At 39.9% G+C, this 18,733-nt stretch overlaps 1 protein-coding gene across 1 annotated transcript in view; it reads right to left on the bottom strand.

Moving 5' to 3' along the window:
• Window positions 1–18,733, bottom strand: part of HDAC9 (histone deacetylase 9) — a 553,634-nt gene that overhangs the window by 90,278 nt on the left and 444,623 nt on the right. The window contains exon 22 of the mRNA XM_042472073.1: window positions 13,567–13,685. Within this exon, the coding sequence (XP_042328007.1) occupies window positions 13,567–13,685 (119 nt within the window). The remainder of the gene's footprint in view (window positions 1–13,566; window positions 13,686–18,733) is intronic.

Below are 18,733 nucleotides of genomic sequence, written 5' to 3'. Positions count from 1 at the left end.
CTGGTATTCTCTCATTCAGAGTTTACTTGTCCCCTCTTCTCCTTTCTTCTCCTTAACTTCTGCTACTCATCTTCTTTTGTTATCCTGTTTCTCTGCAACCATATGCAGAGGGCATCAATTCATTTTCATCATTAAAGCCTTATTTTGTTTTCTTCTTCTTCTTTTGTCTTGTTCATTCATTCTTAAACTCACCTCCATGCATTTTCCAATTGCCAAGCAAGTTCAGTATGGCAAAAGAAAATGGGCTTCTCAGTACAGCTGATATTGATCTCTTTCTTGCAAACATTAATTGAGATCAATTTAAGGTGCAGGTACACTACAGATGTGGGACAAGGTGGCTTAGTGGTTAAGATGCCAATTCTGACAATCATAAGGTCTGAAGGTTGACAGTTCGAGGTCCAAATGCTGCATGATGGGGTGAGCTCCCATCACTAGTTCCAGCTTATGCCAACCTAGTAATTTGAAAGTGTGCAAATGTATGTAGATAAATAGTTACCACTCCATTCCATATGACCATGGAGTTGTCTTCAGACAACACTGATTCTTCAGCTTAGTAACAGACATGAGCACCACTCCCTATACTTGGTTACGACTAGACATTTGTGTCAAGGGGAAACTTTTACCTTTTTACATTACAGATACATCAGTATGATACCAGTTAACTGTCATGGATCCATCCTGTGACTTGCAGTTTAGCAAAGCTAATTCTCTGCCAGAGAAGTCTAGTTCATTTCCTTGATTCCCAAAGTTTTTTGTTGTTGTGTGCCAAGAAGTTGTTTCTGATTTATGGCGACCTTAAGGTGAAGCTATCATGAGGTTTCTTGGCAAGATTTGTTCAGGTTTGCCTTTAGCTTCTTCTCAAGCTAAGAGAGTGTGATAGCCTATTTCCCATCACTGAGTGTGGAGTCAAACCCTGGTTTCCGGAGTTGTAGTCAACACTCAGACCACCACACCACACTGGGTCCTGATTCCCACGGTACCCTGATTTAATCCTCAGTCCCTCTGCTCTGTATATCATAATTATAATTCAGAAGAGTTCACTAGAGTTCACTAACATAGAATTCTCATTAAAACTACAAATCCCCAGAATTTGTTAAGATGAAACCAAGCCAGTTCAAATAGTATAACTGATAATAACTATGCAGGCAGCAGGATGTTTTTATACCCATTTAATCTAGAACCAACACTTATTAAGCTTGTTCTCATCCTATAGTACTGATGTTGTACTTGTTTAACTAGAGCTTGGAACATTTCAAAAGCAACATGTTCCAATTATTCCTTATAGTCTTTAACAAGTAATGGCAATGCATAACCTTTTAAAGTCTATAACAAATAATTGGAACACATTGTTTTTTAAATGTTCCAAGCTCTAATCAGAGAGGTACAACATCAGTACTACAGTGCTTTAAAATAACATTTGTGTTGCATATTACTTTTTGGTGGGTTTTCATTCCATTTAAAAAGCAGTTGCGGGGGGGGGGGCTTAGGACTAATAAGAGTGTGACCAAAAAAATGTTGAAATTCCTTTTAAAAGTCCCAAATGCTCTTGAGAAGTAATTTTAGAAATTAATTATAACTGTTACACTTTATTCTAACAAATGAATGCCATTCCCCATTTATTAAAACTTTTTCTGAAATGAGACTTGATCATGCCTTGCTATGAAAAGACCCAGAACTTGTTAAAGGTAGATTACTGGTAAAAATTACTTCAGTTGTTATCAAATGGTGGGGCAGCACTTTGGTTGTGTGTGAGAGACTTGCTCAAGGTGAGGTGTGTGTGTATACAAGACTTGAACCTGTTACAGACTGCCAAAATAAAGCTGCTTCAGGTCTCTTTGGAGGTATGCTATTTAAATGATCCATGGGTCCTAAGAGTCCAGAGGTCGCGCCAAAGCCACACTCCATTCCTAAGCACTGGAGTGCAGCTTTGGTGCAGCTTCCGGATTCTTTAGATGCATGCATCATTTAAACAGCATACCTCCAAAGAGACCCGAAGCAGCTTTATTTTGGCAGTCTGTAACAGGCCTTGGATGCCCTGATTTGTCCTCCTGCTCCTCCTCCTCTTCTTCCCAAACATTTTTATATTTAAAATTTACACATGTGTTGAATGACATTACTTCAGGAAAACTGTTCTAATTTCAACAATGCTATTTCCTTATAAAATGTTAAAATTTACATTTACATGAATGTGCAAATAAAAATACACACACTAAATAAACAATATATTTTATTAACATACTGTGGTGAGTGGTGGGAGCATAATATCCACATGTGGATATAAAGGGCAGTCTCAAGGATAAAAAGTTTGAGTACCACTGGGTTACTTCATTAACTCCAGTGCCATCAGGCACAGGATAGATCCAAATACTGGTAGGATGGTGGCTTCCCTGTGAGTGGGGCACTGAATCTATTCTGAGTTTTATTCTCAACTTTAAAGAAATTACCTGGGGCACTGGACCTATAGATAGACTAGTGTCCAGAACTTTGGGTAGCATTTTAAAGATTTGGACTAAAATGCAGAGTGGATTCATTGTCCCACCAACACAGCCACTACTAAATCTGAAGCATAAATGTGTGCATTCTTTAAAAACAGAAGATAAAAAAGCAGCAAGTCATTCCTATTTTAATACAGAAGTAGTATTAAATTTTCAACAGAGCCTTTTTTTTCTTTTTGCTGAAAATCAAATGAGGGTCTGAATAGATAAAGCTTGCTCCCCTCCCTCAGCTTCATCCACAGTATAATCCACTTAGATCTTGAATTAGGAAGAAAGGCTGGCATGCTTGCTTCTTGCACTTAAGTTTCACATTAGTTTCTTTCAAGGACATGCTTGAAAGTCCCTATTTATAGCACTTCATTTCCTGATTTATAGTCCAAAATATTGTCAGAAATGCACAAAAAGCCAGGGTAATTTGCCGCAAGGGGAACATTTCTTTTCCTGTCCCTCTCAACCCAGAAAGAACAACAAAACCTGCCCTAGTTGGCTTTCCACAGCCACACTTTTCTGCTTTGTTTCTTTGATCTGAAGAAATAACAGTGGTGTTACCTTCAGGCCACTGGCACCATTGGTAAGTGTTTGCAACTGGAATGTGAAGGAATGGACAGTTAGCACACTGCTAAATCTGTGCAGCAAAATTTAATTTTAGATGGGGATTCAAATCTTATAGTTGTATTCTGTGCGAACAAGTGGTGGTCTATGTGTTCTTTTTCTCCATGGGATGCTACTACATCCTCAGCTTGAATGACATGGACCCAACGTGATACCATTAAAACTGCTAAACACATACATTATGGGATTAAATTGGAGATACCCATTTTGAAACAAGTAGACATCAGTGGTGTAGTAGAATAAAGGCACAGAGGGTTGAAATGCTAAGACTGTAGTGTGAGCAGGAATGTCCTCTGAGATTTTCTCACAGTTCACTGGGGGTGGAAAAGGTAACAGTGTATCATTATAAACTATAAAATTCCAACAAAAATCTGGAGCTTCATTTATATACTGCTTCATACCGCCTAAGCAGTGTCTAAGTGGTTTACAACTGTAAGCTAATTTGCCCCCAACAATCTGGGTACTCATTTTAGCGACCTCAGAAGGATGCAAGCCTTAGTCAAGCTTGAGCCCTTTTGCTGGTCTTGAACTCACAACCTTATGGTTTTGAGTGAGTGGCTGCAGTACAGGCATTTTGTCCACTTCATTCTGCTTTTTAAACCAGCCTGGCATGATACAAACTTCCCAGAGTTCTCTTCAGATCTGAGAAAAGTTTCTTTTTTGAAATCCAAACCCCAGAATCTCCCAAGCAGCATGGCCACTGGCTGGGGGATTCTGGAAACTGTAGCCCCCAGAAGTAGCTTTTCAAGCTCTGTTTATTCTTTGATTTTTGCATTTCTCCTGATGTTGTGACATAGTTCTTGAGTTTAAAAATACCTCCAATGCATATGTTGTAGAGAAAATCAATCATTACTGTGTCTCAGCATGATGCGCTCCACAAAGTTGTTGGGAAGGTTAAACATTTGCAAAATATAGATAGGACAAATTTATAATAAAGAAGGCTACCTACAGTTTAGCACTCAGTTAGATGTGTTTAGCCCATGGATCTCAGTATTGGATGTTGGCCTACAAATAGCTGATCCTTTCATTGTTGAAGTATTTATGACCTGCTTGAGACAGACTATAAACTTCTTCATGGCCTGTGCCTCAACTGTCTCCAAAGAGTTATTTGTAAAGAATGTAAAAGATGACCCCAGCTGTGTCCATGTCTAGTTGAAGACAATTCCCACTGGGAAAGCATACTGGAAAGAAAAGTTGTAGCTGTGTGTATGAGCTACTGGATTCCCATGTCAATGAGATCCTTTGGACACTGAGGTTTGAAAAGTTGGAGGAATTGTTTGCATATCTGTCAGGAGCTGCATGTGCACCTTGCCTGCCATAATACGTTAGAAGTTGGTGTAATGGGTTATACAGTAGAAAACGGTATTGCTGAGACTGGAGGTATAGTTTCTTAATAAAGGTTTTCTGAGTTTAAACTACTGAAGCTTGGATTTCTAAACTTGGGCCTGTTACAGACTGCCAAAATAAAGCTGCTTAGGGTGTCTTTGGAGGTATGCTATTTAAATGATGCATGGGTCCTAAGAGTCCGGAGGTCACACCAAAGCCACACTCCATTCCTAAGCACTGGAGTACAGCTTTGGTGCAGCTTCCGGATTCTTAGGATGCATGCATCATTTAAACAGCATATCTCCAAAGAGACCCGAAGCACCTTTATTTTGGCAGTCTGTAACAGGCCTTGGTGTCCAGAATGTTTGTGCGTGATTAACTTCATGGCCGATTTTTAACAAGCTCATTCGTTACGTAGAGGCTGGGAACTGCAGAACTATGGGCTGGAGCAGACAGCCCAAAAAAGCCCGCTTTCGGAGTCATTGGCGCATGGCGTTTAGACATTGCACATCCTGATTCCTTGCAACTCGCCCTGATTCTTTGTGATTGGGCAGGCTATAAATAAATCTATTATTATTATTATTATTATTATTATTATTATTATTATTATTACTCTGAGAAGCCAGATTGAAGCCACTTGGCTGCCCAGATGTGGGTGGCTTCATGACTCTCCAGTGGCATGAAGCTACCATGGAGCCATGGTGTGGGTGGCCAAGCCAGCTTTTCCTGGCTCAAAAAGAAGTGGATCTGGTAGGGCCCTGGTATGTGTTTGTCGCTGCCCCAATCCATCTTCGGTACATACTACCCAGTCATGCTAGAAATTTCATTCTAACCACTATGAATTTGATAGGCTTGGTAGCTGCATACTAATGTTACTGGAATTTTATGGATGATGAGTGTTTTCTCTATTTAAAGGAGGTAGGACATAGGTGCACCTGTCACCCATGAGTAAAAACTAAGACAGTTATCTTGAGCTGGACAGGGTAATGGTGGAAGTGAAGTGGTGGACCACCTACCATTTCCAAAACCCTATCAGATATTGCTGACTAGAGATAAGTGGATCTAATATTTAGAAATTTATTTCCCTAAGAAACCAAAGGGTTGGCTGGAAATTAACTATTACAGCTCCAGGCAAAGCTGGACTGAGGAGTCCAGTCCTGGAGTCCTTTGCCCTTGTCTTGAAAAACCTTATATGAGGACCTATAATGGGATGGGCAACTGTGTCAGGGGAAAATGTCAATTCTCATAGGCTGCACCACCCCCACTGAGAAAGCACAAATGCTTCTGTTTTCCTTTTCAGTCCTTCTCAAAATGTGATAGGAAGGGATGTTGTATTGCATCACTTTGTGCAGGACCAGAGCGGAAAATGAAGGTATTTGGGGATAATGCAAGGTTCTGGAGTGCTTGTGGGGTGGGGAGGGAATATTTTCATGTATTTTCATACATCTGGGGGGTTTCTGCATGATATAGGGCCAAAAATTACCTGATAATCCCATTGATTTTTTTTTAATGGGAGGGACTTTGGGGGACTGGTGCAGGTTCTGGGGCCACTTGCTGGGAACACCACCAGGAACAGAATAATGCTAGTGGAATTCTCCCTAAGCATCTTTGGGATCACGGGATAGGTGTGACTTTCCTATTAGCAGACCTCATGTCTACTAGTGAAAAGACTTGCTGCCCTGTCCTAACTACAGTCACAGAATCTGCATACAGTTTTAGAAAATTCTATTTTTTGCCACACAAGGAAAAGCTGCTATTTTTCCACCTTAGCAAAGTACACCTGTTGCATGTAATGCACATCATTTTTGGAAAAGATTTTCCAAACTGTTAAAAAAGTAAATATTGGGAAAATTGGTTTTTAGAATTTTCCAGCCCCGTGGGAATAACTTTTCCAGTCCCTGAAAAGAAGTCTTATTCTGTTATAGGTTTGTTTCCCATCTCTTCAAATTCATAATAGTTTCAAAATGGATTCAATGAATTCAAAATTAGTTCCATGAACTCAAAAAAATATTTTTGGTTCCCCCCATCGCCCCAAAAAATAAACCTTAGTAATCACCTGAGATAAAGGGAATGTATCATTGGACTAAACAATATAAAATAAAGTGTTCATTTTAGAAGAGAAAGGTATAGAAAAGATGATCTTGCAGACAATAAACATATGGCTTCCAATTACCCCATGTGGCTAAAACACACCACAGCAGACTTTTGAGACGCCTTGACCCATCTGTCCTGACTTAGATGACCAGGATTTAGTGTTATTGCCACTTCTGTCTTTCATGTGCTCAAATTTTGAAGTCCATGGCCAAGGGGCCAGAGTGAGAATCTTGCCACTGATAAGGGGTATTTGCTTGGTTGAATATTTGACTTAGTTCACAGAACCCTTAATGGATCAGCAGGGAACCATGAGCTCCAGCTAATATCTGCCAGTTCCTTGTTGGTTTCAGGGCAGACTACTATAAGTAAATAAATACTGAAAGTGACTTTTTAAACAACTTTGTGCAGTGCCTGCATAGAAATGTCTATGCCATAAACACTATGTATATTATTTACATCTTGTTACTGAACTCAAGATGCAAAGAACTAAAATGCTTCAAAATATGAATCCTAATCCAATTGCCACTGATGTTTTAGGAAGGAAGGTAGGAAGTTGTCTACAATGACTATGGATTGTGTTCCTTTGAATCTCCTCTCTAACAGACGATGGATAAGGAGACTATTCCTGTGGAAAATGACAATTTTCCTTCACATCCCTTCACATTACTAGAAGCATCAAGCAGCTTGTCACAGCTTGAAACGCAGCTGTTAAGCACACAAGCATCTGCATTTTAATCTTCAGAATGATCCTACCAAGCCAGAGAGTGTTTGCCTCTCCAAGAATATCCAGGACCTACTTTTCTTTTTCTTTCCCTCTCCAAACCCCCAGATATTGTGGCCTGGCACCACTGTTGCTTGAGTATGTTTTGAGAGAGTATTTTAACTACCAAGAAAGACACAAGGCAAGGTAATGAATCTTCATTGACTTCTGTGATGAATAAGTGAATGCAACATATTCACACATATTGTCAAGTGAACATTTGCAACATGAGCGCTTTTAAAAGGTAGCACACTGACTAACAAAACTCTGTTTCTAGTTTTGCTATAAAGCTACCATTTTTTTAAAAAATATATATTTTCTGATGACATGTTGTGAATAACTCTTGTTTATTGTTTGGGTACATTTTCAGCACTCCTAAAAACAACAACTAACACCAGAAAACTTATTGCCTTAAATTACTATCTTTATTTTCCCATTTTCTGCCCAGTTGTGTTTTTTAGCTGTTTTATAAGGGTCCAACATGGCTACCCATGCTCCTTGCGCATACACAACTGTATAAGTCAGATAACATGTATATTGTGGGGTACTATCTCCATTAAAAAAATTGGATATATTATTGAGAAAGTAACATCCTCCTCCCCACATCCCATCCCCAACATTTGTAGGAATGGGAGTTGAAAAGCAGCTGGAAAAGAAATTTCTTATATCTTTCTCTGGATATAATTGCACAGCAATAAGTTGATTTCTTAGGTCACACTCTGTGATGCGCTTTCTAATTAAATGCTTGAAAGGGGATCTTCTTTTAGCTTACTTATCATCCCAATTTGCCCATGGTGCCAAGTATTTTCTTTGGAGATAACCAAGAAAAAGCAAGCACCAGATTCTAGTAATTCACTAAGTTCAGCCTCCTTCAAGGAGGCAGCAGAGACCCAAACATTCAGTTGTTTTGCTTCACACTTCACTGTTTACTGTCTTTGAGATAATTACCATTTAAGAGTTCAGTTACTACCTTAGGTAATAAAGTGATATCAAGAACTTTAAGGATAACATTTTTCTTCCGGAAAGTTTTATGATAAAACAAATACAAAGGGCACAATTCAACCAAGGTTAAGTACTTTTTAGCGATCCCATGGATTTCAATGGGAGACACTGAAGCAAATGCTTACATTTTCCACTTAAACTAGTAAGACTACACAGTGCTTAAACAGTGGCTGGATCACAGTGAAAACATTTCCAGATAGATAAGTAAAGAAAATTCGATCTTGTGGATACAATAAATGCTACATTTATGATGAGCGTTTGGGGGTTTTACTTGCAGATTGTGTGGCTGGAATCATGGTCTTGGAAAATGTGGGTTCACATGCACACTGAGCCTTATGGTTTTTGGGGTGGGATTGGGCCATCTGCTAGCTGTCTTGTCTCATTGGATTTTTGTGAGAATAAAAGTAAGGTTTAATGAATTCCTGCACTGAATTCCTTGGCAAATGACCAATAAATGGATATATAGGCTATTTCTTTTCTTTCTTTCACTTTTTGAGAAAAAATGCATTATCTACTTTTCATCAAAAGATTTTCAAGCCAGAGAACCATATAAAAAGATGAACAATAACAATAACAAAAACAAAAACAATGACTTAATCATAATGAGAAGCAATCTTCTCCCAACCCCACCAACAAATCCAGCTGGGGAAATTAAAATAGCAACACAGTCAGGAAAATTTAGAGCCCACTTTGGAAACTCTACAAATCCCAAAGTCCTTCAGCTAGAACGGCTATGCTGTCTGAAGGATTCTGAGACAGATAGTTCAAAAGGAATTTTTCTAGGTTTGTTTGTTTCAAAGGCACAGTACATACCTCCAAGAAGCAGCGTCCAGGTCCCTAACCCTAGGACGTCATGGCGGCAACATAATGGTGGCCTCTCGCCCATACAGGGGTTGCCATCATGACATAAGTGACGCACAGTGTATAGATATCACTGCACATTGCTTATGTCATGAATGTGCCAATGGTGCACTTGTTATGTCCGCATGGCGTCCGTAGAAGAATCCAATTTTTCTGGGTTCTTTTAGAGCCAGAGGGACACCACACTTTGGTTTGGTGCTGTGTCCCTCCAGAAAATAAATGGCAGCCTCCACCCCGTCCTTTTGGGCTGGTATGTACCAGGCCAAAGATAGCTTTATGGCATGACAATACTGCTCATCAGGATTTTTGGAAGCAAAATTGTAAAACAGAAATATAGAACATACCAAAAACATGTTTCCTTGTATCCTGGTACCAGGACTATCCTCAGAGTTCTTGTAGGACCCAAACTTTAGTCAGTCCTTTTGCTTTGACAGTGAAGAAACTATAGTTGTCAAACAGGATGCCTATGCATACCTTTATCCATCAGAATGAACGGGTGGAGGAATGTATTATACAACTTTGCCCTAGCACTGGACAGAAATGATTGGGTATTACCACAATATTTTTTAACTCTTTAACAAATCTTTAGCTCTTTACCCATTCTTTTTGCACTCGACAGTACTCGCCTCCTATTTTCTTGTCTATCCTTTTCATATTGCTAATATGAATAAGATACTGTAAAACAGCAATATTCTAGGTTGCCTTATTAAAAATTTAATAATGTTTTAGCAATAAAAACAAAATACTGAAATTATTGAGTGAGGCTATAATATGACAAAGGGGAATAGATGGATCATAAGCTCCACAAAACATTCCCATTGATATCAACAATTGCTATATATGAAGATCAAAGACGGTATGTATGGACTTAATCTGGGGCCTTTGGGGGCCTCTTTTATGGGGTGTTACACTAAAAGTCAATACAATATCTGAAACTGTGCATATGATGCAATTTATGTACTACAATGAAATGAGGTTGTATGATCTTGATTACATCCATATTATATGCATCAGGGGGTTCTCCAAATCTGTCATAATCTTTCTGGCTTCTTCTCCTTCTACAGTCTAATGCATGCTTGTTTAGTAATTGTCCCACTAAAACCAAGGCTCTCGGCAGTCAAGACAGAAACACAATATGTTGGGCAGAACTATGAACATGTTGAACTCTTGAGATTTCCCTTCAGCCTTAAAGAACACAAACAGTCAGTTTGATTTGTAATGCACAAATAATTCTTTAACTTAAAAAAAAGTTTAATAGGGCTCATCCTTGTTCCAGGGGAAATTAATTGTACCCAAGTCATCTCAACACAAATAGCTCACACAACACAGATTCCTAAGGTTTAGATGCCTAAATGGTTGTCAGTTCAATATGAGCGAGTCTTTTCTGCTATAAAATGGTTTTGGAGGACAGACCACCCCCTTTAGGGCCAGATCGGGGCCATGGCAACTGCACACCGCAGACTCAATCTGGCCTTTCCGCAGCACAAAAAGGAGCTGCAAAAAGTGGCTCTTTTCTGTGCCATGGAAAAGGCACCATAGCCACCAGCACCGTGGCTTTTTGGCGCTCCTTTGGCAGTGCATCATCTGGACGAAGCAACAGAGGAGTGCCGTGACGCTGCCTACTGTGTGGTGTGGCATCATGCCAGCATGGGGTGGAGTTGGGGGTCATGTGTTGTATGGATGCCACGCTCCCACTCCACCCCCATATAAGCCTATGTGGCCAATTTGTACACCTTGTCTCTCTCCTTCCTCACTCCAAAAAGTATATTTCTTAAACGTTGTCTTGGTGGACATTCTCAAACTGTGGCACTCTCTTCCAAGAAAAGGTAAATTGGCCTCCTTCCTGTTGTCCTTCCATTGGTAGGTAAATGCCTTTTTATTCGGACAGGCCTTTGGCCTGAATGAGCTTTCAACTGAGTGGGTTCAGTATTTTTCTTTAGTGGTATGTTTCAGATTGTGTATTTTAATTCAATTTTTCTGATTTTTGAATTTGATTTGTGTTTTTAACTTTTTTAAAATTTATGGTAAACTAAAGTAGGTGCCATTTTTGGGAAGAAAGAAGAAGTTCAAATCTTTATCCATATTAAATTAAAATTAAAGGAACAATAATGTATTTATTCAGGTAGAGAAAGAAATATAATGAATGTTCTATTCAGCAATAAACTACAGATCTATAGCAGGATGTGTCATAAAAGAGCTTCATATAAAACAATAGTGGGCAGCTTGTGATCCTCCAGATGTTAGGCTCAAATGTCTTATTGACCTTAGTGATGAAGGAACATGGAGCACAACAATCTCTGGAGAATCACAAGCCATCCCTTGCTGCTATACAGTGTATGATTCTGGCCGTAACCTCAGATTCATTTTGGAGGTACTCTCACTGGACACCTGATAGATGAATTATACAAACTAAGGGGTTTTATGCACAGGCCAAAAGGTCCACACACACCCCAACCTGGTGTCATCCTGTTGAGATTACAAATGCCAACAGCTGTTTGTAGCAGAGTTTCCCCAAAACTCTGCCACAACAGCTGGCAGCACAGATAGCCCCTTAGCTGCTGCCATCGCCATTCTCTATGCACACCCCATTCACAGCCTGTGATGCCAGAAGGGGGTGCCAGGCCATGTGGGTGAGCCCAGATGCCCTGTTTCTGCCCTTACAGGCCATGGCAGGGAAAAGCGAGGGGTGAGTTGGTGATGGCAGTAGCAGGTGGGTGTCTGAACACACACCCATCACTGTGGTGAACCAGGTAAGCGCTGGAGGCAGGAAATGGGCTGGATGCACAGGCAGGGATGCACAGGGTGTTGGCCCATCATGTCCTGCCCATGTGTTCAGCACCTAAGAGAACAAAGAAGGCAAATGTGATTTTAGCCTGCATTAATAGAAAGGTAGTTTCCAAGTTGAGAGAAGTAATAATTCCACTATATTATGCATGGGTCAGGCATCATTTGCATTCACCCTCATTTCAAAAAGGATATAGACAGTGGTGTCATTAGGTGGGTGTAGGGTGTGTGGCCCACACTGAGTGACACCCCAGAAGAGGGGTGACACCCAGTCAGACATTCCTCCCCCTGCAGGGGGGGGGGGGCCTGAGTGTGAGCTTTTGGCTTTGCTGAAGGAAAAATAATGTTTCAATTGACTATACATTTAAGTTAGATAGGTCTGGGGAGAAGGGCATGAGCCAGGTGCATGCACTTTTATGGCAAGTAATAAAGCAAAACCAGCTTTTGAAGAGCTGTGGGGAATTCTAGTACAGTCGTCCCTTCTTATCCACAGGGTGGGTGGGTGGGAGTTTCAATTCTGGATCCCCCTCCCACAGATGTCAAAAACCATGGGACGTAAAGTCCTGTTGGTTTTAATGCTGGCACACCATGCATCCAGCTACAGTGCCACCGCTTCATGCATGCACCTCCATTGGGATGAATGGGGTGGGGCCATCTGTGGATACTCAAATCCACAAATGGCAAGTCCACAATTGAGGCAGGCAAACTATAAATTGTCACAATCTCTGAACAAGCTATTCCTGAAACAAGATATGCTTGAGATGAGCTTCCAGTTGAATCTGAGTAGAATGAATGGCTCTGATATAAATGAGAAGCCATTACACTGCCACATCTTCTAACATTTCACAGATAAAAACCAAGACACATGTGGCCCAACAGCATTAGAGTGTGGTCAAAATGTCAAAAGTTATTCATGATGAAGAACACATAAGCTAAGAGAGGCTGCAGCAGTTTGCTTTTGAGAAGGGCAAGATTCCACCTACTCCTTTCCTCTGCCCCCTGCTGAGTTAATAGAGTACAAACTGCTACTGAACTTTGAACCTGGGTTGCAGCATATGAAGTAAACTGAGGATGAAGAAGACAAGCAGGAGGGGGAGAGAGAGAGAAAATGGGACATTTTAAAAGCAGATGAAAAGTGGGATGGCAGAGGATTAACTGGGACTATCCCTACCAAACTGGAACAGTTGGAGGGTGTGCACTGCATTTGTAGCCTTAAAAATAACACTAGCCATACAATCTTATTTGAAGGCCAGCACTGACAAAATTAAAGCTAAATATGGTATAGATTTTTTTCTGAACAAGAATTTTTTGGGCTCTCCCCCCCCCCCCCCCAATTATTTTCTTATCATTACTTTCTGGAGCTGGGAAAAATGTTATTGTTTCTTTTAAAATAATAATCAAATAATAAATTATTTAGTTTTAATATCAAGTTCAAGATCTACCACCTCTTTAGTTTTCAATATCAAGATCTACCACCCCTCCATCTGTTTGTTGACTATACATCTTGCAGACAAAAGCAGAGTGATAAATGATCGAAACAAAGCAATAGAATAATCTTGGGGCTGGGGAGGAAGGAGGGGTTGGGAGACTTTATATTTTTGTTTTGTTTTCAAAAGATGTACAGGTACATACATTTGGCGGTCACTTTATACCCGCCCAGAGGTGGGTCATGGCCTTCCACAGCATCAAAGCCAGCAGATACCAAGACAAAGTCTGGCTCAAACTCAGAGGCAATCGGCATGATCACAGTCCTAAAAATAAAATGTAGGCAAATGGTTACGAATGTGACATTTCATTAAACATGTTAATTAGGCTGATACGTTAATCAGGTTTTGGCCTATGCCATTCCATTCTCCAACCAAGACTACTGTATTTCCACAATCTGAATTCCCCATCTCTACATTCTAGTATTTTTTTTCTTTACTTTTTTAAAAAAATAATAATTTGCAGGTAGTACATGCAAGAGCTTCTAACATTACAGACACATCTGGGCCTATTTTACCCTACTGCTTATAAAGACAAACTCTTCAAGGGAAGTGACTAATGGATTACAAAGAGAATTCTGAAGTCTCAGTGGAAACCTAGATTGCTCCAGTTAGTGCAAACTTGGTGTAAATTTGAACTATAAATTTTGGGGTGGGAGTGGGGGAGGGGATTGTTTGCTTTTCAAACTTATCCCCTCCTCTTAACATTTTAAAATGTTTGTCAAGCTGGGGGGTGACTTCCTTAGAAGAAGAGGGCAGGGGATCCAAAAGAATTCTCGTAATCAAACCCAGGACTTCTTGTCAAGATTTCTCTGAGGTCATGCCTAGCAGGAATTTGACAATCACAAACCAAAAATAGCATCCCCTGCTGGTTTCAGGAAGAAATTTCAGAGCTTTATCATTTAACTCTTCCTTATCTAATACTTTATTTTACCTACTTTGGCACTAATTTAACGTGGAGGTGAGCAAGGAAGGTTGGACCCACCATATAGGAAGGCAAAGCAGGTTGCTTCTGGCAGTGAGATTTAGCAGAATAGATGAAACTAGATATGGTGTATAAATAGTGCAGCAACACCAAGTATTGGCCAACACCAAATATCCGCCACAGCAAGCAGGAGAGAATCCCGTTTGGTACTTCCTTACAGAAGGAAATTGTCTCAGGTGGGATAGATTTGGAAACCACCTTGTCATTACAAAGGGGGAGCTAATATAAACCAGCAGCCTTTAAATCCATAACCTGAGAATTTGTACTACTCCAGAATCTAGCCTCTGCATACCCTCCAACATTTAACAGGTGAAAACTGGGACATATGTGGCCAAGCAACTAGATGTGAAAAGTTATTAATGAGAAAGAAAACACAAAATTACTATTTTAAGCAGAGAAATGCTGTTTTTTATGTACTGACATTAGGAAGGGCAAAACTCTGCCTCCTCTTCCTTAGTTAACTGAGTGCAAACTGCTTTTGAAATCTGAACTCAGTTTGCAGCAACTGAAGTAAGGCATGGATGAAGGAGGAAAGGAAGAGGAAGAGAGAGAAACTGACTTTTTAGAAGCAGCTAAGAAGGTAGGGTGACAAAGTATTCACTTGGACTCTCCCTGCTAAACTGGAAGAGTTGGAGAACATGTGCTTGATGATAACAATACTGGAAAGTTTGGATACTTAGCTATTTGGATTATGCCTGCATGGAATTGGTTGTGGATTGTACCTACAGGATGAGCCCTGGTGGTGCAGTGGTTAAATGCTGGTACTGCAGCCACAACCATGTCAATTCAACCCTAGAGAAGGGCTCCAAGGTCTACTCAGCCTTTCATCCTTTCATAGGTTGGTAAAATGAGTACCCAGCTTGTTGGGGGCAATTGGCTTACACATTGTAAACTGCTTAGAGAGTGCTAATTCACTGATAAGTGGTATAGAAATGTACTTGCTATTGCTACAGAGCTGAAGATTTTTCTGTAAACCTTAAAAAATGGAAGGGTGAGGATTAGCTGAATCCCAGATATTTCTGCCAGTGGAAAGTTGGCCAGAGTTTTTCTGGAAGGTTTTTGGTTTGGAACTACAGTTCCCATACTCTCCCGGCTGGAGAACTGCAGTAGCTGTAATACAATTTTTCCAACCTCTCAGTGGGACTTAATCCTCCAGAGCATTCAGATGACTAGGATCACTTTATTATGGTGCTCCTTTCCACCTGTCTGTTTGTTTAATTTTAACATAGCAAAAGTCTGCATTCAGCCCCCACAGTGTTTGTTTGTTAACTGATTTGTGTTATTTTATCCAACCTTTCCTCCAGGGAGCTCAGCTAAGCTCCAAAGTGATATATAGGGGGGGAAATGTTTTCTTTAAATTATACCTTTCAACACTGTTAAATATCATTATTCTAATAATTTGAAATGCCAATGGTATTGACTATATAAGTAATGGTTAGAGATTTCTTTTTTACTTTAATTTGCTCGCACAGTAATTTGGGAGTGTGTTCACTATTTTTATTCAATTCAATTGCTTTTTTTAAAGCAATGCATTCTGTGTTATTCTCTTTTCCCCACTTTATACCCCTAACAGTACCAGCGCTAAGGGACAGTGGCTGGTCCAAGATCACCCTTGGTATCTGAGCACTGTTCTCTCCTATCCTCCTTGCCTGACAATTTATCCAGTCTGACAATGGTAAGCACTAAACAACACTACCTCCCAAGGACATAGTTTTATTATACCATTGTCTACCTGCTGTTTAAGGTGACTGATTTATTAGTTTTGGTGGTGCTCTCAGTTCTAAGTGGGGAAATATGGAAAACAACAACATCAATTATATAACAGAGCAATGTTATATATGTCTAGTAAGAAGGAAGCTTTACAGAGCATGGTGGGACATACTCCCAGGGTGCATCTACACTTACAAATAAAGTAGTTTGACACCATTTTAAGTGCTGTTGCTCCATCCTACAGAATCCTGGATTTGTAGTTTTAAAAGGTCTTTAGCTTTCTCTGCCAAAGATCTACAAACCCCAGGATTCTGTAGGATGGAGGCATAGCAGTTAAAGCAATGTCCAACTACTTATTTCTACAGTACAGATAGACCTTGAGATAATTGAATCATATTTCCTCCCAAAAGCAGAGCTTGGAAAAGCTTGGTTGGCAGTGGTAACTGGAGGATTCTGGAGATTGTAGTCTATATATTTAATTTTTCCATGATTTGCTGCAAAGTATTTTTGATAATTCTTTTGTCTGCCGAGCACATAATCTTTCTTGCTCTAGTGATTTCATAAGTTTTCTGGACAGACCTTCCTCTTGCTCAATAAACTTTTTTCAACTGGAAAGAATTTGCAAGCTGTGTCATAGACTGATTCCTTAGAATTCATTGCTTCTAAGAAGAGCTGATGTTTGTAGCTGTCATTTTCTTTTGCAAAAGGCAAAGTACAAAAATGAAGAAGCTGAAAATAATGGTATGGAAATTTCCTTCCACTTATAAAGGAATCTCTCTGATCTAAGGCAAGAATATGTTGACATTACAGATGGCAGTAGATTCTAGTGCTGTTGGCCTTCCTGAATCTCAGTAGAGCCATGAACATTTTGTTGAAACTATGACACATTTTCCCCAAGACAAAAACATTCAATCAATACATCCTTCTTTTTGCAAAGACCTTTAAAGGGCCAGGAGGACTTCACACACAAGCCAAAAGTAGACCACAAGCAATATGAATGTAATATTCTAGTGCCAATACAGCTGATGTGCTAACATCTTCAGGCAATTATAAAGAGATATAGTGGTAGTTTAGGATTTTCATGGTTCAAGAAGGAAATGCAAAACTCTCAGGCATGGGCTTGAAACACTATCTCTCCCCACACAGCTCTAAAATGGAAGAATTCAGTTCAATTGTTAGATGTATCCTTTTAGTTATAATGACACTGTACCTTCAGAAAGACCTTTATGATAAAAACTGAAATAAAATGAAATGAAAAAATATAGAGAATGATAAAATTTGACACTGTATGGAAGAACATAAGGAAAACCCTGCTGGAGTACATTGTCTACACCACTTTGCCTACCCTCCTCCTCTCAATGTACACAAGGCAATTTGCCTTGCAGTTGAATCTTAGTTTTGTACTTCTGAAGGAATGACATCCTCTACTGCCTCCGAAGATAGCAGGTGAACGTAGGAGGCACAAGGTCAATCTGACCTTACTATCTGAGCTAGCCACTTCACTATGCCTATCTGTAGGGCTGGCCTTGCTGCTCGATCAGAGCAAAAGTCCTTTCTGTCTGGTTTCCTTCCAATGATCAGTGAAATGTTCTGGAACATCCATAGACAAGTCTCTCCTACTCCCCATCCCTTTTACCCAGGAATTTATATTAAGTAGCAATGGTCCAAAACATACTGCAGAAATAATCCAGTTTGAGACCACTTTAACTGCCCTGGCTCAGTGCTAGGGAATCCTGGGAACTGCTGTTTATTGTAGTGCCAGAGCTGTCTGTCAGAGAAGGCTAAATGTCTCACAAAACTACAGTTCCCAGAATTCCCTAGCACTGAGCCAGAGCAGTTAGAGTGGTCTCAAAGTAGGATTATTTCTGCAGTATGTTTTGGACCAATGAAATTCGTCACTAATTTAATTTTCAACATATTGAATCAAAAAAGTCCTGGGGGGCATATGTTGGTTTTTTGGCTGTTGCCTCAGTGATGTGTATTGTGAAGCTGATGGCAGTCAGAATGGATGATGGAAAAGGTAGAAGTAGTTGTTTCATCCTCTTCACCCCTTCTCTCTCTCTCCCTCTCTCTCTCCCCCTCCCTCTCTCTTTCTTTTGTAAAAGGAGTTATAGCATTATAGTACATTGGTGCATTAGCAAAATAAAAGGTGCTTTTGCACCAAAATGTTCTTTTCTGTTTGATACATTGATGCACAACATCTCTAAGGGAAAATTTAAAAATAATTTGAAAAACAGCAACACATCACAAATCGTAGCAAACCATATCCCCAGTTCAAAATCCCTTCTAATGAAGATCCAAGACTTGATAATGGCCAGCAACAAACAGCCTCTAACAACAACAACAAAAACAACAACAACAAACAGAAAAAAGCACATTGACAGGGACCAAGTGGACACAGAGATTAAAACGACAGGCAATACCGAGCAAAAACAATACTGCTAATAATTCACATGTTTCTAGAAAAATCTGTGTGTCCCTAGAATATATTTACACTGAACAGTTATTGTAGCTTGATACAACTGCACCAAATGACAAAACTCAAGATTCCACTGGATGAAGCTATGATAGTGAAAGTGGTATCAAACCCCGATAATAGTGTAGTGTAGATGAATCCTTA

The sequence above is a fragment of the Sceloporus undulatus genome, chromosome 6 (assembly GCF_019175285.1).
Source record: "Sceloporus undulatus isolate JIND9_A2432 ecotype Alabama chromosome 6, SceUnd_v1.1, whole genome shotgun sequence".
In the NCBI taxonomy this organism is placed as follows: domain Eukaryota; kingdom Metazoa; phylum Chordata; class Lepidosauria; order Squamata; family Phrynosomatidae; genus Sceloporus; species Sceloporus undulatus.
The sequence above is the reverse complement of the archived record's forward strand: the minus strand, read 5'-3'. Positions and strand labels throughout refer to the sequence as shown.